Genomic DNA, 25,486 nt, shown 5'->3' with positions numbered 1-25,486 from the left:
TCGGGGAAAGAGTACGAAGAAAAAACAATAAAGGGAAAATAGTGCGGAGAAGAGAGTGGAGAGAAGCATGTGGAGAAATGTACTCGAGAAAAAATAAAGAATGAAGAGTGAATAATAGAGCGACACTAGTGCAAATAAATTAAGAAAATAGTGTGATTAAAGATAAGAAGAAGAGAGTGGAGAAAACATAATAGTAAAGTGATGTCTCCGAAAATCTGTTACAAAGACTTGCATAAAGTGGTGCTACCCCCTTTGAGCTTACACACACAGGGTATCGGAAGCAAACAATAACTGCCAGTGAAGCTCGAATTGTATTTTAAAGGTCTGGGTTAATTAATCATTTTCATTGCAAGACGCGCACAAAGACGCAACTGCTCAATCGCTCTCCCTCGCTCCCTCTTCCACACTCTCTCTCTCTCTCTGTCCCTATCTTCCTTACACCCGTTTCCCCCCTGAGTGCCATGCAAGTGTTAATTTTTATTGCCCGCTGACACACTGACCCAATAATATTTTTCAAATTTTTCAGCGAGTTTATGCAACGCAACAACAAAAGGGGGCGGGGGGACAGCAGGTGTCGCTTTCCCTTTGAGCCCGCTGGGGACAGAGGTGAGTGAGGAGAGGGGGGCGGGCGGTGTCAAACGTTATGCAACATGCCCCGACTCTTCTTCTCCGTCGTCGTTTTCTTTCTTTGCCTAGCAACAAATTCGTTTTCTTGTTTTGTTAATTTAACTTGGCTCTGAGGCCTATTGCTTGTCGTCTTTGTTGTGTTGTGTCTTCAATGTTGTCTGCGTTGTTGTTGCTGTCTTGTTGTTATTGTTGTTGCTGTCTTGTTGTTATTGTTGTTGCTGTCTTGTTGTTATTGTTGTTGTTAAGTGTACCAAGGTCAACTGACGTCGCTGCGATTTGTCGCCAGCGGCGCACGCAAATTACGTCATGCCACACTGCGTCAACTTCAGAGTCGAAATCGAAAATTTTTAATTTAAACGCAACAACAACAACAACGATGACAACAGCTGCTTTAACAACAACAACAACAACAACAACAACAGAAATGAAAACAAAGGCGGCCAATTCAGTAATTTATTAGCTGTGTGCAAAAAAATATTGTTTGGCTTTCGGCTTTAGTTGCATCTCTCTCCCTCTCTCTATCTGTCTCTCTCTCTCTCTCTCTCGTCACTTGATCATCTGCTACTCTAACGTCTCTCGCTTCGCTTCCTTCTCTCTACACACCATCTCAATTTTGTTAGTTGCTAACAGCATTTCTGCAGCTCTCTCTCCCTCTCTCCTTCACCTCCAACTAAACACGCGTGTTGTCTCGCTCGCACCGACACCGGTTTACAACGGAAAAGCCGCTGCGCGTCCCACTGAGCTCGTTACGCGTTTACAATAGCAACAACTGCAAACTGTTGCGATGGTGAAGAAGAAGCAGAACAGCAGCAACAACAACAATAACTGCTAAACTTATTGCTAATAAAGTGCGAAAGCGCAATGTCACGCTCTCTCTTTCTTTCTTTCTTTCATTTATCATTCTCTTCTCTTCTCAACTAATTCGTCTACATTTCATTTTAGTTCTTCAAAGCATCTTGAGATGTGTTTCTTTATCGACAAAACAAGCTGAGATATCATCTCAAACTTTACTCTTATATAATCAGCTCTTTCTTTATTTATAATTGCTCTGCACTCTTTTCTACATATCTTTGCTCTCTCTCTCTCTCTCTCTCTCTCCCCTCGATATATGCATTATAGACTGCTAGTCAAAAAGGTCACAATATCGCTGTTAAGGTTAAGGCTGTGATTCATGAACAGCATGTTTTCATATGATAATTATCCATGATGTTGAATAGTGGTGTTGGAGACAAAAGATTAGATACCAGATATTACTACCTACCTACATAGTTGCATATATTATTCGTATCTATAAGAAACTCTCCAGCGACAGTTTGACATTAATTGCAGCTAATTTAATGATTTCACAAACAGTGATAATTGCAATTGTTTTGTATTTTTTCACTATAAACGATTTATGCAAAACGGCATTTCATAAATAATTGCATTAGTAGATTTACACACATACAAAGACAATTTTAATGCATATTCAAATTGTTGTTACAGTTTGAAGCACAGTTGTGGAGCCACTGCAAGTAGTTTAAGTAGTGCGTTCGCTTTACAAAGGCGGCGCCACTTCACGAAATGAAAAATCATATAACAAAGCACGACAAAAGTGTGTGCCCAATGTGCATATGAATGTGTATGTGTGTGTGTGTGCGTGTGCGTGTGTTGACCATGAAAATATTATTTTTTTATTGCGTAGCTTTTAAACAGTTTTGAAGCTAACACACACTTCAAGTCAGTGCACAACAACTAACGTTTTGTTGCGATCGTCGTCGTCAGTTGTGTTGAGCAAATTGAATTGGTACCACAAAACTGATAACAATACTCTCAGTTCCCCTCCCCACCCCTTTTAGGCTGGCGAGCCACCCACTCTTTAACTTATTAGTTGGCACTTTATAGTGCAAAAACAACAACAACAGCAACAACAACAACAACAGCGAAAAAAGGGGCAAGCACAACAAAGAAGAAGGCAGCTGGCGCCATCGATCGTCAGTCGCAGTGTTTTGTTTGCCTTCGTTATCTAAGCAGCGACGTCGCTGCCGCTGCTGGCGTCGCTGCTGTATCTCTCTCTCTCTTTCTCTGTTGCTTTTGTGGTGGACTGCCGTTAGCTTTGCACTTGCTCAAACATGCCAGCCACAGTTTGAGCAGCACTGGCCTGCCGGTAATGTGTGCTCGAATGCGTAACCGGTTTACTACTTGGCTTTGGCTTGGCTTGTGTTGGCTTTCCACTCAGCCAAGTCAAGTCAAGTCAAGTCAGTCAGTCAATTGGCTTGGTGTCGTAGAAATGATTGTAATTATAAATTATAATTGCAATTGCAACATGCGCGGCATGTGCCGCATGCGGCAAGCGGTTGTCTTGTTGCATGTGAGGGGGGGAAAAAGCGGCATTTACAGCTGTTTCATTTCCAAGTGTTTCACGCAGCTCAATGCTTCGGTTAATAGCTTTTGTGCTAGCAGGTTTCAGCTGCACATCTTTTTGTTCAGTTTTATTATAATCCCGTTTCAAATTCCATTAAATATCAATTCTAAGTCTATTGGCTTAGCTGTATTTCATGTTTCACTTCCATTTCGTACCAGTTTCTTTTGTTTCTGTTCTTCATGTTCAATTCTATTTGCATCTCATTTTGTTTGAGGCTGTGAGTCTAAATAAAATATCAATTTAAGACTCTTCATGTTTCATTACCATTTCGTACCAGTTTCATTTGTTTTTATGCTTAATGTTTCAATACTATTTGCATCCCATTTCATTCGCATTTTGTTTCAGGCTGCGAGCCTAAATAAAGTATATCAAATCTAAATCTTTTTATGTTTCACTTCCATTTCGTACCAGTTTCATGTTTCAATTCTATTTGCATCCCATTTCATTCCCATTTTGTTTCAGGCTGCGAGTCCAAATAAAGTATATCAAATCTAAATCTTTTCATGTTTCACTTCCATTTCGTACCACTTTCATGTTTCAATTCTATTTGCATCCCATTTCATTCCCATTTTGTTTCAGGCTGCGAGTCCAAATAAAATATATCAATTCTACGTCTATTTATGTTTCATTTCCATTTCGTACCAATTTCATATGTTTCAGTTCTATTTCAATTTTATTTGCATTGCGTTTCATTTCCAATTCGTTTCCTTGCAAGAAAGCACTCTAAAGTTAACACTTGCTTTAAATCTAAATCTAAGCAATTGGCTTGGCTGTGTGTCATGTTCCACTTCCATTTCGTATCACTTAGTCATCACATTATCAACGGAGAGTAAACAAAAAATCACAGCAATTTGCTAGATAACTGTTTTGCATTAAAATGCAGCCCTTGAACGGAATTTCCAGTCGAAGGGGAATTTTTTTGTTGCTTATTTTTATTATTATTATTTTTTTTTTTGTACGAAAATAACTAAAACCTGCTTGGCGATTCGCTTAAAGTTTAAACAATAGCGCCGTGTCATTATATCGAACTTAAGTAAGTGCATAAGTACGACGTAACTTACAAAGGAAACTAGACTGGAAATAACTGCGCATTTGGCAAAGCCGAATAAGAAATGCTCTTCAGGTTAAGTCATACAAATTTGCAACAAATCAATCAAGAAATTATGCAATTAATTTCTATTTCAAATTATAATTTATATTATTAAGTTGGATTCTAACTTTTGTAAAAAGAATTCTTTTATATGATTCTGAATTCTAATCAGAATAACGTATTTTATGATTTCATTAGCAATACAAAAAGTGCTCAAAATTCCATATTCAATTCTCTTACTCATGCCAAAAGCAATTAAACTGAAAAAAAACTAATAATAGCAATTTGTAAAAGGCACAAGCCAAACAAAAGTGACTTTGTCACATTCGAATTCAAGCGAAAAAGATACAACGACTAATCATAAACAAATATATATAAAGTGAAGTTCTAGATTGCTGATTCATTTCGTTTGAAAGTGTCTATTAGACAACACTTAGCCAATGAACAAATAAAGTAAAAGAAGTATGCAAATAGATTTCAAAGTTCCAACACCAATAATGTTATCATCATCGATATTGTAAAGAATTTCTTGTGCTACCGCAAGTGAAGAAAGTTCTTGCAGATAAAGAGTAATAAATATAATCAGTTGATGTCAAGTATTTTATGAGTCATGCGCTAAAAAATATCTCGTGTAGAATTCCCAGTTATTTAACATAATATAAGTGTCGAAATGCGAGTCTTTAGTTAAGATTAGTTAAGCCAAAGCAATTTCCATTCATAAATGACAAAGTATTGCAGAAATCTAAAGTTGCAGTTAGTTATCTAGTAAAGCAACTCCCAAAGCAACCCCGTCATAATAATTATCAATGGAAGTCTCAAAGTATTTCTCATGCTATTTCACACACGAATGCTATAAAAAGAAACGTGTTTTATTTCCCTTTACACTCTATATAGTAGACGCAGTCAACCTCTATCGAGTAACCCCGTCCCCCCACTCTATTCCATTCCATTCCATACCATACCATTCTATGAGTATAAAGTGAAGTAAGCTGCAGTGATAAACCGGATTCACGGAAATTGTTGGAACATTGCGTTTCCGTTGCGGCGCATGCCATCATCTTCATCAAGTAGTTAACTTTGTTGACAACGCAGAGACTGAGAGAGCGAGAGAGAGACAGTCAAGTGTGAGCGAGAGAGCAAGTTGTTCTTGTCGTGATGTTGATGATGATGATGCTCAGATGCTGAGTGTTTGTGTGTGGCCACCTCAAGCATTGATAACGTAAACGTATTGCGCAATTCAGCAAGCGTCAAGCTGACAAAAGTCATCAAGACATCAAGTTGTCAACCTGTCAATTTGTCATATTTCGCCGATAAGCATCAATTCACACATAAAGAATTCCGCTCAGGTAGCTGCAACAAGAATATACCCTACAACCTGCACTGGAAAAAAGACAAAATTCCAAGATCAAGAATATTCGTCTTAAAAATTGAGCTCTTGAAATCTTGAATCTAGAAAATTTGTTTTTCTTTTTTTTGAAGAATTTGTTTCTTGAAGTGGTCTAAAAACAAATTCATAAAACTCAGTACATTAGTTTAAAAAAACGGCAAAATAAGACCAAAAATTCTAGATTTTAGGTTTGAAAAATTCTTTAATCTATTGAAAGATATCAAGATTTGAGTGTTTTCATAGCTCAGTTAGTCGTTCTCAATTGCACTCTAAGAAAGGAGATCCAGAGTTCAAATGCTTCTCGAATCGATGATTCGTAAGTAAAGTGATCAACATAAAACTGAATGCTCAATCAAAAACTACAACATAATAAATAAGTAGTATACAAAAAAAAATCAATCTAATATAATATAATATATTTGTGATCTTCTAATAAGATTTATGGTCTATATATTTCTTTCTTCCTATTAATAAGAATTTGGGGATTATATTAAATGTTTCTTGAAATCGAGATGTGTTTTCTAACATTAGGATTTTTAGGTTCTTGACGAACTTCTGAGACCAAAACTCTTGATTTTAAAACTTCACTTTTTTGTTGGGTAGCCTTAACACAATTTTTTTTAAATTTGAAGAATTTCAAGATTTTTTTCTTCTTATTAAAAATAATTAAAATGTTCTTGATATCAACATTAGGATTCTAATTTTCACTAAGATCAAAATCTTGACTTTAGAACTTCTTTTTTCCTGAGTAGCCTTAACATTTATGTATTTCTATTTCACGATTTTTGCTGAAATTTGTAGAATTTCAAGATTTTTTTCTTCTTATTAAATGTTCTTCAAATCTAAATTGGTTTTCTAACATGGGGATTTTAATTTTCGCTGTCTCAGTAGCCTTAACATTTATGTATTTCTGTTTCACGATTTGTTCTGAAATATTGAGAATTTCAAGCAGTTCATCCATTTTATATCTATAGCTGAAAAGAATCTGTTGTTGATGTCAATATTGTCATCGACTGCTCATCAGTTGTCGCTGTCGCCTCTAGGGTATTTTGCAACAAAGAACTAGCTTGGCCATTAACCTGTTTTGGATCTCTTGTCTTGAATAGCGTTTTTTTTTTTTGTATTGGTTATAAAGCGGACTTCCTTGGCGCTTTCTTCATATGCCAATATTGTGTGTTTTTATAGTATTTTCTGCTGAAATGTGTTGTTGCGCTTTTTGGCCAACATACAAAGGACACATAAATTCGATTGGCCACACCTACGACCGACGTCGTCGTCGTCGTCGCCGTCGTTGTTGCTGTTGCCACTGCGTTGGTTTTTTGGCTTTTTATGAGTGCCGTTCGTCGACTGTTGACTGCTTGGTTGTTGCTGCTTGCTGCTTTGTCTGCAGTTGTATCTCTGTCTCTCTCTATCTCTGTCTCTCTGGAGCATCGTCATCACTTTCCTTCTGCAGCGCGCTCTCATCATTGTCATAATTATTATTATTATTATCATCATCATTGCTTGTGTGCTGATCATTGTCAAAAATTTGCCCTTTGTCTCAGCAGCAGCTGCTTTTGTCGTTGTTTTCCTTTTACTCCTTCTCTTCTTTTGTGAGATACAAAAATATAATTTGCATAAATCTATGCGTATTCCCACACACGCATAAATTACGCATACGCACAGTGCAACAGCAACAGGCAACAGGCAAAAGCAAAAGTAATTAATTTGACAAGCGATGCCAGCGCATCATTTAAAACACATAAATAATAAATGTGCATAAGAAGAGAGCAGAGGCGAAGGGGTAGCGAAACAGAGACAAAACACTTGCTTCAGTCGGTCATGGTGCATGCCACCAGCAATTTAAAGACAACACAACACACACCCCCTTTGATTGTTGCTTGATTGCACTTCAACAATATGCCAAAAATAAAATGCAAAATGCAAGATTCAAAACGAAATTGAAATTGAAATGATGACAAAACAAAGAACGAAGAACGAAGAACCAAACGTTGTTCACACAGCGGGTGCGAAATTTACATGCGGTCAAGTGAACTTGCTGAATCACCTGTTGTTTCAGGTGTTTCATTCCAGACGTTTCACCTGTTATTCTTACTATTAATAGTGCTTCATTCAATTTGTTACTAACAGTAACAGTTGAAAATACAGTGGTAATAGAAAATATTCCACTAGTTCCAATTCCAATTGTTCTGTATTCCAATTCCATTTCGTTTCTTTACACAGCCAACCACTACTCCATAGTGTTCCATTCCATTCGATACTATCCGAAACAGTTCAAAATTCATTGGTAATAAAAATTACACCACTAGTTCCAATTCCACTTCGGTTCTTTGCATACCCAACCACTACACTGTAGTGTTCCATTCCATTCGATACTATCCGAAACAGTTGAAATTTATTGGTAGTAGTAAATACTCCATTAGTTCCAATTCCATTTGTACCTTGTTCCAATTCCATTTCGTTTCTTTGCGCACCCAACCATTCCATTCCATTCGATACTATCCGAAACAGTTGAAAATTCATTGGTAGTAGTAAATACTCCACTAGTTCCAATTCCAATCGTTCCGTGTTCCAATTCCACTTCGTTTCTTTGATCACCCAGCCACTACTAGTCATCAAAAAAGTCTACTATATCACGCCCACATCTCATCAAAACATGCCACCACAATATGACAAATATCTCGCCAACAATGCCATGTCGAGCGTTGCCAAAGTGTTTGCTTAAGCGTCTCGACTGCATTCACAATAAGCTCTACAAAATATGATTATTTTTAATAGCGGCTGAAACAATTTTTTGACATTTTTTGGCCGCCGCCTCAGTCATCGTCATCGTCGTTGTCGGCGACATTTAAGTTGACAAGCAGAATGACTCGGAGACTGAGCATCTTGAGAGATAAAATTGGAACAATATGCAAATATATATCGCAGCAAACAAATTGAATATTTGTGTGTGTGTGTGTGTGTGTATGCAAATGGAATGAAATGAAATGAAATGGAATAGAATTGAATTAAGTGGATTGCGAGTGTATAAGTTGTGTTGTGTATTTATAAGACAAAAGAGTCATAAACACTTTTACTTTTTGCTTAGGCAACGATAACCACAAAAGCTGTCAGAATGCGAGAGAGCGGGATCAGAGATGCTTATGATGATGATGATGCTGACCCACAGCGGTCACCTTGTCATCGTTGTCGTTGTTGTTGTGTGTAATTACTCAGTTTGTCAATAAATCAAGTCAAGTTGTCAACCTGTCAGTTGTTAACACACATTTCAGTCGGTGGAAAACCGAGAGCGGAACGATGGAATCGGCACCTGTCCAATTTTTGCAAGCAGGCGGCAGCTACCGAAATCATTTCATTCCTTATTGGAGTAGCCGCAACATGGCGCTAATTAGGAGCAACAACATGACAGCCCCAAAAAAAATTACAAAGTGACTCAGCAGCAGTCGCACTTCAACCCCACTCGAAACAGTCAAATCGAAACAGAGAGAACACAACTCAGATCAGAACAGATCAACGATCACAGATGATGATCATCATACAACAAAACAAAAAGTGAATGTTCACATTAGGACAACGCACAGGTAGAAGCAATGAGAAGCGAAAAGAAGAGCAGCAAAAAGTTCTCTCCACACCCCAAAAAAAAAGCAATGAATAAAGCGATCGGATTCTGACAGTCAACAAAACGAATATAATATCTTATAATAATATGCTAAAGTAAAGTCAAAAATATATCATATAATAATTTGTTAAAGTATAGTATTTTCTTTTACAATACAATTTTATTCCTTATATTTTTATTACCACAGAACACAAGACAGAAATGTGTATAACAAAATAATCAACAAAATTCCTGTCGGGTTCTCACCTTTCTGCAACATTGGCAATTGGCACCTGACATTGAACTCTCCTTCTCATTCTTCTTCTTCTCCCCACACTCTCTGATGCATTATTCAATTATTTAATTGTTCAATACTCTACATATCGAATGACAACCTTAACTCATCATATTTTCTGATCTCCTGCTTTGCTGCAGAGTATTTTGTGTATCGCATATTTTATATACACAAAATTCTTGGTAATTGTTTTCAAATTTTTACATATTGCACAAAAGACGCAAATTGTTAATTGGCTATTTAAACATTTGTGCAAATGTGTGTATGCATCTCGTATACGTATTTTTTTGTTGAGTCTTTCTTTTTTTTTTTTTTTTGCATTTAATGATTAATGAGGAGACAAAGACAAAGATATGCTTAATAGTAAAAGATAGAGAAAAATGCAGGTGAACATAATTTAGGAAATTAGGAGATGAAGTTTAAGCTGAATTTGTCGCACATTGTTAACAGGAATTGAAAAAATAATGCATGTAAATTGAACTAGTTACTATCTAAGATATTGATCGTAGTTCAATAAAGAAATCGCTTAAGGTTAAGAGTAGGAAAGATGTATAATGAATAGCATTAGCTCTCCACTATAATTTATGGTAAGAAGAACCCAGTCAAAGGAAAACTAAGGAAATTCCTATAGAAATGGTGTGTAAAGAGCTTAAAGTAAAAGTAAAGGAAAAAGTAATGAAAGGTATTGCATAAAGAAAAACCTTTGAATCTAAATTCAGAAAACAAGACAAAGCAAGACAAATATAAAGTCAGTGTTGGAAATGTAATGAAAAGGTAATGAAAAGATATTGTAAAGCTCATCGAAATCTTAAGTACACAATTATGCTACAAGGCATTAAAAACTAACCCAACTGAATAATACTCACAATAAAGAAAAACTTTTGAATCTAAATTCAGAAATCAAGTTAAAACAAAGACATAGACAGACGGAAACGTAATGAAGGGTAATGAATAGGTAATAAAAATGTATTCCAAAGCTAATCGAAAGCTTAAATGAAGAATTATGATACAATGGATTAAAAACTAAGCTAGCTGAATAATAATGAAAATAAGAAATAAAGAAAAGTCTACGAATCTAAATTCAGAAATCAAGTTAGAAGCAAGACAAAGATATAAACAGTGCTGGTAATGTAAGGAAATGAAGTAATGAAGAGTAAATGAAAATGTATTCCAAAACTAATCGAAATGACAAAATTAAGCTACAAGACATTTAAAACTAACCCAGCTGAATAATCAAGAAAATAAAGAATAAAGCAAAACCTATGAATACAATTTCAGAAACAAAGTTGGATGTTAACTACCTGCAAGATAAAGATATAGTGAGATATAGTCAAGTGCTGGAAATATAGGACAGCAAGCAAACCCGAATTCTAAAGATTCTTGCGCTAATCTTTGTGGAGAATACAAAGAGAATTGTTTCGTAGTTGTTCGTTGTCGTTGTCGTTGTTTTGTTTTATCAACACAAATTTGCAAATTGTTATTTTAACATTTTTGTCAGGGGCACAGCACATTTAACGGCAATTGAGTGAGTTGTTGTTGTTGTCATGGTTGTTGTTGTTGTTGTTGCTGTTAATGTTATTGGTATTACTGTTCTTGCTGTTGTTGTTGTTGTTGTGACAACAAAAAAGCTTTTGTTTGGTGATTCGAACAGCAGCCAGAAGCCAAATGCAAATAAAGACGAAAAACGTTTGAACCAAATAAAAACAATAATAATAATTATTACTGCACATTGTTGTTGTTGCTGTCGTTGTTGTTGTTGTTGCTGTTCTTCTTTGCTTTGCGTTGTTTTTATGGATTTTCGTGCACGCCAAAATATTTCTTTGTTCGCCTCACGAAAATTGCATGAAATTTTATACAACCAAGCAACACACACCTAAAACTGAGCGAGCGAGAGAGAGAGAACGAGAGAGGGAGCGTGAGAGAGAGAGAGAGAGAACGAGAGAGGCGGCAACATTGTTGCTGCATCGCAAAAACAGGCAAAACATGCCACACACAGTTGCAACTGGAGCTGCCAAACTTGTATACGAGCATGTGGAACGTTTGGAATTGGAACAGCTTTTCGAAACGCAAACGCAAACGCAAAACACCAAACACACATTTTTCAACATGTTCAGCAAAAAAAATTCCAATTCCCCAACAACTTTTGCGTAAATTTATTGCTCTCAACTGAACTTTAAACAAAAATTCTACTAAATTTATTGTCTTTCAGCAGTTTTTTTTTTTAGTATTTATAAAGTTGCTGACTTGGGTGTTAAATTAGTATATTTGTGAAAGAGTTCAAAAGTTTTTTTTTTATTATTCATTAAGTTGCTGTTTTTGGTATTTAAGTTTAGAAGATTTTTTAGTATTTATCAAGTTGCTGACTCTTATAGTTTTTTGTTAGTTAGTTAGTATATTTGTGAAATAGTTCTGAAGTTTTTTTGGAGAATTCTTAGTTTCTGACTTTGGTATTTTTATAGCAAATTTAGTATATTTGTGAAAACGTTCAAAGTTTTTTTTTAGTATACAAATTAGTATCAAGAATCAAGAAGTTTCTTAATATCCTTAAAGTTGCTGACTTTGCTATTTTTTGTATAGTATGTAGTATATTTAGTATATTTGTGAAAGAGAAGTTTTTAATTATTCAAATATTTTTGTAGCAAATTTAGTATATTTGTGTAAGAATTAAGAAACATTTTCTAGAATTTGCTGATTTTGGTATTTTAGTATATTTTTGAGAGTATTCTTAAAGTATTTCTGTAGCAAAATTAGTTTGTTTGTGCAAAAATTATGAAGTTGTTTACAAATATTTTTAAAGTTACTGACTTTGGTATTTTGTGTAGCCCATTTAGTATATTTGTCAAAGAACAATTATAAATAGACAACAAAAGAATCTCATTATAATTATATGGTGATATATTTATACCCAAATATAAATAAAAACAATTTATTTTTGTTGTCAAGCACATTTTTTACTCGAAGCTCAACGCAACGAAATTGAAATGCAGAAAAGACGCTCGATCAAAGTGCTGATCCTATCAATGATCATATTTGGAGCAAAGTCAAATTGCTTGACGAATCATTTCGCAACAAGTGTCCCTCACTTGTATTGTATTGTGTTGTGTTGTGTCTAGACTCTCATGAGACGGCACGTTGAACCAATTTCAGATTCACAAGAAAACTGTCAACGCGACACATGAAGCATAAATGTTTAACAAAAAAAAAAAAAAACAGTTGAAAAACGACAGCAAAAAAAAAGTGTAGAAAAAAAAACAATAAGAAAGAGTAGAAATAACAGAGACAAGAAAAAAACAGAGAAGACAAAACATGTCTCGAAGAAATAGACAGCAAAAAATAAAACGAAACAGATCATGAGATATGGGGCAAATATTGATAAAACTCAGAAAGACAGAGAGAGAGACAGAGGTGGCAACAATAGCAACAACAAATTGTGTCAACAGATAATGTGGCTAATAGCAAATGAACAACGCGGGGCGTGGCAACTTGTTGCGCATCTCTAACGCCGCTTCATCATCATCTTCCAGTTTGTTGCGGGGCACATGTTGCAATGTTGCTAGCTGCCACACACACACACACACACACACAACGGTAAATGAAAACGGTGCGCGGCAACCAAAAGTGGAGCACAAAGCGCTAAAAAGAACGGCAAAATGGGAAAGAGGCCAATGGCAATAGCAACAGCAACAACAGCAAAAGTCGATGGAAAATGCAAACAACGTTTGCCACAAAATGTGGCAGATACAACATACATATAATAGTGTTGCACATTACACAACACAACAGCACAGCACAGCAATAAACAGTTCTATGCACATTTAAATCGCCAATTAAATGCGCCTAATTACGCTTCATACATATTTTGTGCAATTACTCAGCCAATTAAATGGCAAATTTCAAAATTACTAAATAAATACATTTATCACATTTTGCATTGCTTACATATAGAATATATTTTCATATTTTCAAATGCTGCTCATTAATGAAATTGCAAAAGTTAAACAGCAATTCTGTATAGATTAAAATATATTGCTGGGAAAAGGATTTGTTGCAAAAATTGCTGAAAATTGACTAATTGGAAAATTGCAAAATTAATAAACATCAACTTTTTGATATATTTTCAAGTTTTTCCAATTGCAATCGAATTTTAGTTGATTTGGCTGATAATATAGTATATTTTGGACTCTATAGTATATTTTGTAGTATTTTAGTATTTTGATACATTTTTAGAATATTTTATATTTTATTGAAAATTTCAATTGAAATCCGGGTTTCGTTGAATCTGGTATATTTTGTAAAAACAAATATAGTATATTTGAGTATCATTTGGTATATTCTTTAGTATATTTTTAGAATAAGCTAGTAAGTATCTCACAATCGAGCCTGAAGCTTTCTTGCTTGTTGTTTATAGTTTTCAATTTTAGTAAAAATTACTGAAATTAACTGACTCAATTTTACATAAGATATATTTTCATATATTTTGAAAAGTTTCTATTGCGATTTGCTTACTATAAAATGAGGTTAAGCCACGTTGCAATTCATGAATAAGCTACACAACGTGCTAAAGTTAATCATCAATTGAATATCGATTAAAAATCTCTACAGATTTTTGAGAAAGGTTTTACATTTTACTGGGCAAAGGTTTTCTTCAAAAATTACTGAAATTAAGTGGCTGACAAATTTCCAATTTACATAAAATATATTTTCATATTGGCTTTCAATAAAATAAGGTTAGTCTTATTAATGAATTACCCAAAAGTGCGATTAATTTTAGCAAAAATCTGTTAGAAAATCTTAGAGACTTGTTTAAATAGTTGCTGAAATTAAGTTGTTACTCTCTCGAAAATATTGCTAAACTTAGTCTTAACTCTTTCTAAGTCTAAATTCTTTTTAAGAAAAATAAATTCTATTAATTTTAGAAGTCTCATATCTTGAAAAAAGTTGTTTCCTTTTAAAGCTACCCTCGAAGCATATCTATTATTAAAGTGACACAATCTTTGTGCTACGAATATCGAATATCGAATATTGATTGTGATTTTGATGTTGATTTCTTTCAACTGCGATTCTGTGATTTGTCTGATTACTGTGGTTGTTATTGTTTTTTGTTGTTGTTGTTGTTGTTGTTGTTGTCATTAATAATCGAAGTCGTTGTGTGTTTTTGGGGCTGACAAAGTTATTTGGCATTAATTAAATTTTAATTTATTTACATATTTATTTTATTACACACACATTTTTTTTGTCTTGGTTTTTGGTCATTTGGCAGTGCGAGATCTGAGAAACTGAAACTTAAACTGGTTGCCTCTCATCAAGACACTCGACTCGAATCTCGAGACTCTCTTCGCCACTTGGACAGCGGCACTCAGCTCCTGCTACCTCTACTTCTCTCTCTGTCTCTTTCACTCTCTGTCCCTCCTCTCTACCTCTCTCTCTCTCTCTCGCATGCTCTGGAACTGGAAATTTAAAATGCAAGCCGCTGCGTTGTTGTTGCTATTTATTTTATTTTTTTGTTTTTGTTTTTGTGGTGATTTTTGGCATTTAATTTATGCAACATTTTTGAACAAAAATCGAAATGAAGCCAAAATGAAATCTGTATTTTTTTTTTTTTTTTTTTTGGTGGCCGCCGCTTTGGCATGACAATCAATCGTTTGTCTGATCAACTAACCCATCCCTGAAACCCCTCCTCCACCTTCTCCACTCCACACTCTTCCTCTTTACGCTCTGTATTACTTCTACGCATCTCTCTATCTCCCTCACACTCTTGGTTGTCTTCAACTCGATTGCGAGTTTTGCATTGAAAACATTTTTATTTTTTTCGGCTTTTCGCTTTTCTCTGCTGCCTTTTGAAGGTTTCTTCAGGCGTGTGTGTGTGCGTACGTGTGTGTGTGTGTGTGTGTGTGCGTATGTTTTGATGAGAAAGTTTTGGTTGGCTTGAAATTCATACGACGACGACAAACGTCAAATCTAAAGGTCAAGTTTGCATTTGTATGCGGGCAACTGCAAAGGAGACGAAGCAAGAGGTGAAGCAAAGAAGAAAAAAAAAACCAAAATGGGGCGTAGGCAATAAATGCGCTTAGCAACGCAATGTTTGAGTGTGTTTCAAATATAAAGTTGATCGATTAATCGATAGCTAAACTGAAACTCGAAACTCATCTAATCGCATTATCGATTATTAACTAAATTACTAGTACTAGCAATTGTTTAATACACAATAATATTGCATCAGCTAACCAACTATATAATATAGACAGGTTAATCGAATAATCGAAACGCAATTGAAGGGCAAGTTTTTGTGGAGAGTGTTGTTTCGCCAGCCCTGACATTGAACCCCAATGAACTGAATACAACACATGCAAATGCGTTTGCACATATCGATATATATACTATATGAAATTGTATCGTGTCAGTCAGTCACTTATGTATATAAATGTATAACATTTATTTAATCCGCATTGCGTATGAGTTAGGGAGGCGACTTACCAATAAACCAGTTTCCACATTTGGTATTAAAATGATCTTGGAACCATCCATTAAATTGTGATCTCTCAGCGTGCCATCCTGTAGTTCTCTGTAATAAATAAATGGAAGAGAGTGACAATGATTATTAGTAAGCGTATTAGACAAAGAAAATATAAATATACTTGCAATATAAATAATTTCTCTTATTAACTTTCATTGTTCACAGTAAGAAGAATCATCGATACATCAACAACAAAAAAAAAGGAAGAAAGCTACAGTCGAGTGTACTCGACTGTGAGATACCCGCTACCCATTTTGAATAAAAGCAATATATTTTGCGGTATTATTCTCAAAATATACTGAATATACTACAAAAATACTAAAAATATATTTTGGGATATTATTATTAAAATATACCAAATATACTAAAACACTAAGAATATACCAAATGGTGTATTTGGTATATCGATATGGTACCGCATTCAAAATATACCATAGACGGCACAATATACCAGATTATCAGCCACATAAACTAAGAACCCTAGTAAATAGGCGTTTTTTCCCATACAAAAGTATTTCTTTAATAACTTCCACAATTTTTATCTGATCGCAATCAAATTTTCAGGAATCATAACTACTGTAGGTATTACTATATATATACCAAAATTCTAGCTTTCTTCGATTTTTTTGATTTGCGGGGGCGGCAGTGGGCGTGGCAAAAATTTGAAACAAACTTAATCTGCGTGTAAACATAAGAAATGCTGTCAAAAAAAATTATAGCTCTATCTCTTATAGTCTCTGAGATCTAGGTGTTCATACGGACAGACGGACATGGCTATATCGTCTCGGCTGTTGACGCTGATCAAGAATATATATTCTTTATAGGGTCGGAAATGCCTCCTCTACCTGTTACATACATTTCCTGCCGGCACAAAGTTATAATACCCTTCTACCCTATGGGTAGGGTAGCGGGTATAAAAAAGACACACACACTTTGCAGAACTATAATTTATACAATAAGAGTCATCATATAGATGTCTCAAATAGACTTATTGTTCCTTTTCTGTGTTTTTTTAATGTTTATTTTGCTTTAATTTGAATTTAAAATAAAAACCCCAAAAATAAATCAAGTTGAAGTGAACTGAAATTCGATGCACAGCGATCAACAAAAGGCGCACGCCGCATGTTCCCGTCTTTTTATTTGTTTCTCTACTTTTTTTTTATTTTGTTTTGTTTTGTTTTGTGGTTATATTGTACTCGAAAGAACAACAAACAAACACTTGACTTGTTGTACAGTCATCCAACAACAACAACATTATCATCATCATCATCATCATCAGCAACAGGAGCAGCAGCATTTCTCGATTTTTTTGTTTATTTCAATGGGTTATGGATAATACAATTAAAAATTTGATACAATATTGTGTTTTTGTTTCTCAGCTCAACAAATGAAATGCAAGCTAAAGAAATGCCGTTAAGCCAGCATTTCAAGCATCGACAACAGTGGCCAGAGATCTTTTGATAAGTGAAACAAAGAAAATTTTGATAACTGAGTAGAATATGATAGCTGAAAAATATAAATGTGGAATTTTCTGTTGTTTATATCGTTATTATTAACCGATTCGCTTAATCGTCAGAAATACTTTAGCTTGCTTTAGAAAATTTCAGAAAGCAATGATTAGGTGAACCGCCTCTTAATTATATCTGCTGTTTATTGGCTCCGATCAGCACTTTGCATGCGTAATGCAATTTTTGGCGACATTTCGAAAGAAATGAAGAAAACGATGAAACAACGAAGCAATCGAAATTTGCACGCGCATAAAAATCAAATCGATGCGTTTTTTGCCACTTCCAACAAAAAAAAGAAAACGAAGTTGTATTCTTTATTTTATAACGCTATACATATAGCAATATATGACGTATACATATATACATATACATATATATGTACATATAGAAGACAATGACTCCAATTTGCACGAAAGTTGCGAAAACGTGGAGGTGGCTAAAGGAGCTGCAACTTGAGATCGGGGCATTAGCCAGAGAGGCGTGCTCTCTGTTTTGTTTTTGCTTTTTTCTGCAAGTCTTGCTTCACTGTTATCGATAGTTATCGCGTGAAAGCTGCGCTTATCGTTTTAATTGCATCTGCTTCTAAGAAAATATGTTTATAAAGAAATTCTTGTAGTTTTCCCATTCTCATATTCTCCCTTTCTCCTCTTTCTCTATTTCTTCAATATTTAGTTAATTTCTTGCAGTCTCTTCTTCAGTGTACAGTTCCGAATTCTTGCGCAAGAGTTTAGCTTGCTTTATGCTACATTCTTTTTGCCTTCTTCGTCGTATAATAAACGATCAAAAGATTTGCTGATCTGTACGAAAAACACAACACAGAAATTGTAAAGCGATGACAGCAGCACAAAAACCAACCCATAAGGGAGGGGTAAGAATTAATTGGCAATTTATACGCGCAATAAGTAAAATACAAAATTTAAAAGTTCAAGCACTTTACAGGTTTAGTCCAGAACTCTTCTCTCTCTCTCTCTCTCTCTGTCTCGCTCTTTGCCTTCACCAACGAAAAGGGGAGTTTCAATTTCAATTTTTCGCTTTGGCTTTGGGTTTCTTTAGTGGAATTCGATTTACTAACTTCACCTGTCTCGACTGTTAATACCCTGTAGCTGAGCATAATAGAGAAAACAAGATAAACATACTATAGGGTATTTTCTCGTTTGTCATTCCATTTGTTTCACTTATTGTTGCTCTCTTTTTGTTTTTTTTTTTTTTTTTATTTTTGGGTTTTGGGTTAACACGAGCAACAAAAAGTCAAAAGTTAAACGCTGTTGACACTTTTTCTGTTTAATTAAAATATTTGTTGTTGTAATTTTGTTGTTGTTTTTTTTTTTGGGGCATTGCATTGTGCAGGTGTTAAATGCGACAACAACAGTAACAACGTCTGCTGCTCCTGTTGCTTTATTTATTTATTTCGCTTTGTTGTTGTTTCATTTGTTGACTCAGGCAGTGAGAGCAGAAGAACAACCATTGGCAGCAACAATAATAAGTTCTACATACGAAATTGTTGCTACAATTAACAATACGCCAAGATCAACAAACAATATAAAGAACAGACTAAATTTAACGACAGACGACGGTCAATAAACAGATGAACCACTGTGCACACTGGCCGAGTGCAATAGCATGCAGTTGCCTGCGAAATTTGGCAAGATTGAAAGCAATTTCTGGTTGTGAAGTTTGGCAACGTTGCAAAGAATAAACGATTCTAAGTTTTCTTTTTGAACTTTTTGCATTGCAGTTAAGCTAAAATTTGGCAAGAGAAAACAATATTTCATTATAAAATTGCCCATTATAAAAGAGCATTCTGCGAAGTTTGGCAACGCTGCACAGCATAAATTATTTCTCTATAGGAATTTCATATATTTTTTGTATGTTTTAAGTAACCATTTGATTGCCTTTTAGTATCACAAAGTACAGTTGCCTCGCCCGCAAAAAAAAAAAAAATAAGAGTCAATTGTTTTGGCCCTCGAAAAGTTATAGACAGTGTTGTTGTTTCCGTGCATATAGCATATAATCAATTTTTTGGGTAAGGGAAAGCGGGTCGCTGCATTTGTTTTGGCTAGCAACGTTTGCGGCCATTAAGAGGGAGCCATAACAAGAACTTATGTATAATTAATCGACAACGAACGAATGAAAAATCGTTAAGAACACACAAGAGCTGAAAATTTTAGAGCGTTACTTTGTAATTCCCATGCAACTACACACAGTGGAAAAAAAGAGGAGAAAATTAAAATATAAAATATATACAAGAAAAACAACAACAACAACAACAACAACACACGGGGCCAGTGCAGTGTGAAGGAAGTCATAAGGGGGAGTGAAGTTGAGAGTGGGAGTGGGGGGTGAGGTTGTAAATACGAACAAAGAGGCCAACAAAAGCTGCAGTAACGACAGCGACGTCGGCAGCGAAGCGTCGCAACATAAATTACTTAACTTTATGCTGCGGCCAGACAACAAAACGAAAGGGAGGCAGCAGGCAGGCAACAGCAGCACAAGCCGCGTGTGGCACGCACACAAGCACACACACATAGGCAGACAGACACGAAGCGAGTAAAAGGAAAAGCGTCGCTGTTGCAGTCGACGTCAACGTCGACGTCGCCGTCACTTTGATTGCATCAGTTGACTGCTTGCTTGCTGGTTATGCTGCGGCGAGAGAGTAAACGAGCGAAAGAGAGACAGACAGAGAGAGAGCGTCGAGAGAGTTGCGGCGAATTGCCGTCGATGCGGTAACCCAGACAACAACAACAACGATGACGACGAAACGAAACGAAGCGAAGGCAACGAATGAACGTTAAATGACTGCATGCATGATTGATGAATTGATAAGATTTTGGTGTGTTGCTTTTTTCATTTTTTTTGCTTTTTTTTGTTACGCGCACACGAAACCAACAAACCAAAAAAAAAAAAATAATAAAAGAAAAAAGAAGCAGCAACAATATTTGGGTCAGCCCGCAGCCGCAAGAGGCGTGGCAAACGTAACACGCACACACACACAGACACAGACACACGCAGAGTGTAATTTTCATTCATTGGCACTTACGTAAATTGCTTGCGGCATGTTGCACAAGCGCAAGTAGCATGTTGCCGGCAGCAAGCAGCATGGCCAGCAATAATGTCGTCACGCTACGTAACGCATAACGTAATGGACAAAAGAAAGCTGACTGCTCTGGCATAGCAACAAAAACGAACACACACTACACACATACATACATACATAATATACACGCACTCAATACACATACAGAGATCCACACACGCACACACATACAGCGAGCAGCAGCAGGTGCCCAAAACTCACCACGCACAGTGGCGTCGTCGGCATCGCAGCAGCGCAGCCAACGGCAGTCTGGACTTAAAGTTACTTAAGCTTTAAAAAGCTTAAAGGCAGCATAAAATACACACACACACATACAGCGAGGTGTGGCGTCTGCACGTGTGTGTGTGTGCTTAGGCTTTGTCTGCGGGGGTGTCTGCGTGTGCGTCGTCTTCCTCAGCACACACCTCGCGCGCTGCTTTTACGCAATAGACAGACGATGCTAACACGAACGCCGACGTCGTTGTCGTCGTCGTCGTCGTTGCCAGCAGCGAGGCCCAGGTCCAGGGCCCGGCGAATCGCCCAGACAGTCAGACCCCCGCGCCTCCCCCTCCACCCAACAGTCTTGCACCACCATCATCAGCCCGCATTTAAAGTAAAATGTACGCCAGTGGCTGTGCAACTGTCAGTCAGCTGGCGATTTATGCTGGTCGAGCAGTGCTGCTCAAACTGCGCCATGTGGAGTGTGAAGTGCACACGCACATTTTGTGAGGTTATGTGCGACAGCAAACAACAGCAGCGACAGCAGCAACATGCAGCCAACTAAATAAATTGATCTCGCCACGCTCTCTCATTCACTCTTGCTCTCTCCTTTGCTACACCTTTTCTTTTTGTCTGTTTCTTTTTTTTCTCTCTCTCTTTTCTTTAATGGCCTTTGGCTTGGTTTTTGTTTGTTGCGCTGTTTAAACATTTTCCAGCCAAAGGCGAAGCATAAAATTCCACCACCTTGCACACAGCGTGCGAAAGAGAATATGCATACATGTGTGTGTGAGTGTGTGTGTGGCGTAAATTATCATGTTAAGTGCGTTGTTGCCTCGGCCACAGGACGAGGGACAATAACTGAAGGAAGGCAGTGCATAAGCAGGATACAAGCAATTGAAAGAAGAAGCAGTAGCAATATAAGAAAATCACACACACACACACACAGACGTAGACATAGGCAATAAGCAATGAAGCTGCCAAGTGAGAAATTCCACCACCAGCAGCAGTAAAAAGGAAGCAACCACCAAAGGCCTCTAGTCTCTGGTTTGGTTGTCGTCATAAAAACCGGAAAAGCATCGCTCAACACAGTGCTGCTCAAACTGTATCACATAAAAGCCCTCTGCGTTGACGTCGTCCAAATGTCTGGCTCAACCAGTGTATAAGTAAGAAGGGGTGGAGACAGAGGGGGGAGTGGGCTTGCCTAACATAACTGGGGAGAGAGCGACTGACTGTCAAACTCAAGGGCAACTGTACACACAGAGCGACATTGTTATGCCTCCCCCATCTCTCCCCCCTCATTCTCATCCACATCCACAAACCCACCCACAGTAAGTAAAGTGCCAGCAGATGAAGACATCAAGAGCAAGACAGAGAGATGGTAGTAACCGTGTATGAGACAGAGAGAGAGAGAGAGCAATGGGGACAAAGCTGCAAAAGTAGGTCTGTAAATACCAGAGATTTAGGCATTATAGTTTAAAGGTTTGCTAAACGGAGAAAGAGAGAGAGTATGAAAATATCAATAGTGACTGCAAAACTATATAAGAGATTAAAGATAGTGCTTACTGAATATTTAAATATAAATTATATTTATAAGACGAAAGTTTCATAAAATATATTCATCAAATTTAATGAAAAACATGTCAAAAAATCTCCAAAGTGCTTGCTGAATATTCCAACTATAAATAATATCTAAAATACTATAAAAGTTTCATAGAGCATCTTAAAAAAAAGTCAAAAAATAGTTTCTCTTCAAATATAAAATAATCTCCAAAGTGCTTGCTGAATGTGCAAATATAAATAATATTTAAAATACTATAAAAGATTCATAGAATATCTTCAAAAAATGTTCGAATATTAGAAAATAAATAATCTTTAAAGTTCCATTGTTAATGAAATCATTTAAAACATCAAGTAATAGTTTTTGCTGAATACCCAAAAGGAATGTTGAAAATATCATCAGAAATCTTTGAAAGTGTAAAATAAATCTCGAAATTCTAGTTAAACATTTCCAACATTAAAAACTTAAGCTCATAAAAAATTATATTACTGCGTAGTTGTTATTCTAATCCAAAAGACTTGTAACTACGACATTAGATCAGGAATTTAATTCCAAAATACGTAAATTCATGTGATAAACATAATATTACTATAACTTTGAAACTTTAGCCCCTTAAATATGAAGTCAACTCTTTGTGTATAACAAAGACAAGGCTATAAAGTTAGTTGATAAGATATATGTTATATGGGAAAGACTCGTAAGACTCTGTTGATAAGCAGACAACATGATGATGGAACACATGAACTTGCTGAGCATAGTTGAGAGTCTAAGAAAGATTTCTACATATATCTTTTCACCTTTGATATTATTATAAATTATACTTTGTAACTATGAATTAGGAAGAACTTCTACATTATTTTTCATTTTATAATTTTCCTTTTGATATTATTTTCTATTATACTTTACTCAACTATATTTTGAAGTACATTCAATATCTTGAATGTGGAAAGGATTTTTATATTATTTAAATATATCATTTGACCTTTGATATTATTTGAAATTATACTTTATAAATATATTCAACTATATTTTGTAGTACATTGAATATCATGAATGTATAAACCTTCTTATATGCATCTCTTATTTCTTTCTTTTACAAAACTATCAAGTGAACCTCTATTATTATTTATCGTACGATCTGTTCTTCTGTTCCCCACAGTTTTTTCTATTTGTTCAACTCTTTTTGCAATTTGTTTTCGCATTTTCGCTTGTTTTTCTTTCTTTGCTGTTGCTGTTGTTCTGTCGTCACGCGTTCTGCGATTGCATAATGAAAAGTTGTATCATTTCCAATTCGTCCACCCCACCGCAACACCACCGCCTTCTTCTACACACACACACACTTACACACTCACGCACACTTTCGCAGCTCGCAATCAGAAACAAAATGTACACGGAAGTGTTAAGCGCATACACATAGTTCAAAATTTGTTTTCTAATCTGGTTTTTTTTGATATATTTTTGATATCACACAAACACACACACACGCAGAAAGATAGAGAAATCTGGTTTGATTTTTGTTGGTTAATTGAATTGTGTGTTTTATGTGTATTGATATTTGTTTTTTTTTTGCATTTTTTTGTCTACTTTTCACTTTTATTTTTGGCTTTATTTATTTTGTGCTTTTCCTTCTGTTTTTTATTTATATTTTGTTTTGCTGTTGTATTTTTATCAGTGCGAAGAGCACGCGTTCACACAACAACAACAACAACAACAACAAAAGGCAGCAAAAATTCGCGATTAGACCAAAAGGCATGTGTTATTTTTATACACACTTTAGATTATACACATAAAACATATGTTGAATAGTGAAGAGTAAAAAGAAGAAAACGAAAATAGCAAGTCGATAATCAAATACGCTAACCGAATCCAAATTGAAAAGAATTCAAATTATAATTATTCTTTTGTATAACTAAATAACATCTACAACATTTCATTCCATTCTCTATTATCACATTTGCCATTGGAAAAGTTAAGAGGAGTGCAAGCAAAATACAACTCGAATTATTTTTGTTCAATTGTTGAAAATTGAGTTGAGAGAGCGAAGTGAAGAGCGAATCTTCTCAGTTAGCAGGAAACAATTGAGTTTAAGTAAATATTTGTCACACAAAAAGTGCAGATATCTGCTAAAAATAGCGATACTTGGGATAGCTATTAAAACTAGAACTATTTCAATATAATATTAAAAAATATATGATTAAATAAATTCGAAATTAAACGAAATTTATGCTAGACTAGAGACACTCTTGAGATAGCAATAGTTATTAGAACTGAGATCTTTTCCAGTATAAATATAATAAGCAAGTATAATCGAGCTACCCATTTTTAAAAAGGGAAAACAGATCGGCATTATTCAAAATATACACCAAATTAATATACCTCAAAAATACAAAAATATTCCAAAGGCTATAATTGGTATATTGAGACACTACTACATTCAAAATATACCACAGAGAGTAAATATACCAGATTGGCAAGCAAAGCAACTAAAAAACCCGTAGTCAGTAAGTTTTTTTCCCATAGAAAAGAATTTCTTCGCTAACTTCTACATTTTGTATCTGATCACAACCAAATCAGGAATCTTACATACTATAGTTATTATTATATGTACAAAATTCGCGACTCTAGCTTCAAAATTACGTTTGTTACTCGATTATATAAACATAACAAGTGCTGTCGAAAATAAATAATATCTCTATCTCGTATAGTCTCTGAGATCTAGGTGCTCATACAGACGGACGGACAGACGGACATAACTATATTGTGTGATCAAGAATATATATTCTTTAAAGGTTGGATATGCCTATTATACACATTTTCTGGAAGTTATAATAATCTTCTGCCCAATGGGTAAATAAATTCGAAATTAAATAAAATTCATGCTAGACAAACATATAGATTATCTGGCAAATAGCTAAAGCTATAGCTATAGATAGCTACACCATGATAAATACTATATATCTTTTGCTATATAGATTTGTGCATTTGTATCTTTGGCAATCATTCGGCAATTGAGGCTCGTCTGTATGCTGAGCATGTGTTTTTTAGATACACACACACACACACAGAGAGACGCATACAGTTTGCTTTTTTGGGGCTGTCGCACACCCTTAAGTTGCTTGCTGGTGGCATTAATAATTCATACCTATTGTTAGCCATGTGGTTGGGTAGATTAGTTAAGAGTTGTTGGCCAGCAAACCTAGCTGAGAGCCGAGA

The 25,486-nt window shown here is 35.5% G+C and overlaps 1 protein-coding gene across 1 annotated transcript in view; it reads right to left on the bottom strand.

Moving 5' to 3' along the window:
* Window positions 1-25,486, bottom strand: part of LOC117577737 (midnolin homolog) — a 44,603-nt gene that overhangs the window by 8,127 nt on the left and 10,990 nt on the right. The window contains exon 2 of the mRNA XM_034262645.2: window positions 15,876-15,963. Within this exon, the coding sequence (XP_034118536.2) occupies window positions 15,876-15,963 (88 nt within the window). The remainder of the gene's footprint in view (window positions 1-15,875; window positions 15,964-25,486) is intronic.

The sequence above is a fragment of the Drosophila albomicans genome, chromosome X (genome assembly GCF_009650485.2).
Source record: "Drosophila albomicans strain 15112-1751.03 chromosome X, ASM965048v2, whole genome shotgun sequence".
Classification (NCBI taxonomy): domain Eukaryota; kingdom Metazoa; phylum Arthropoda; class Insecta; order Diptera; family Drosophilidae; genus Drosophila; species Drosophila albomicans.
Note: the sequence above shows the minus strand (reverse complement) of the source record. Positions and strands in the feature narration are given on the sequence as shown.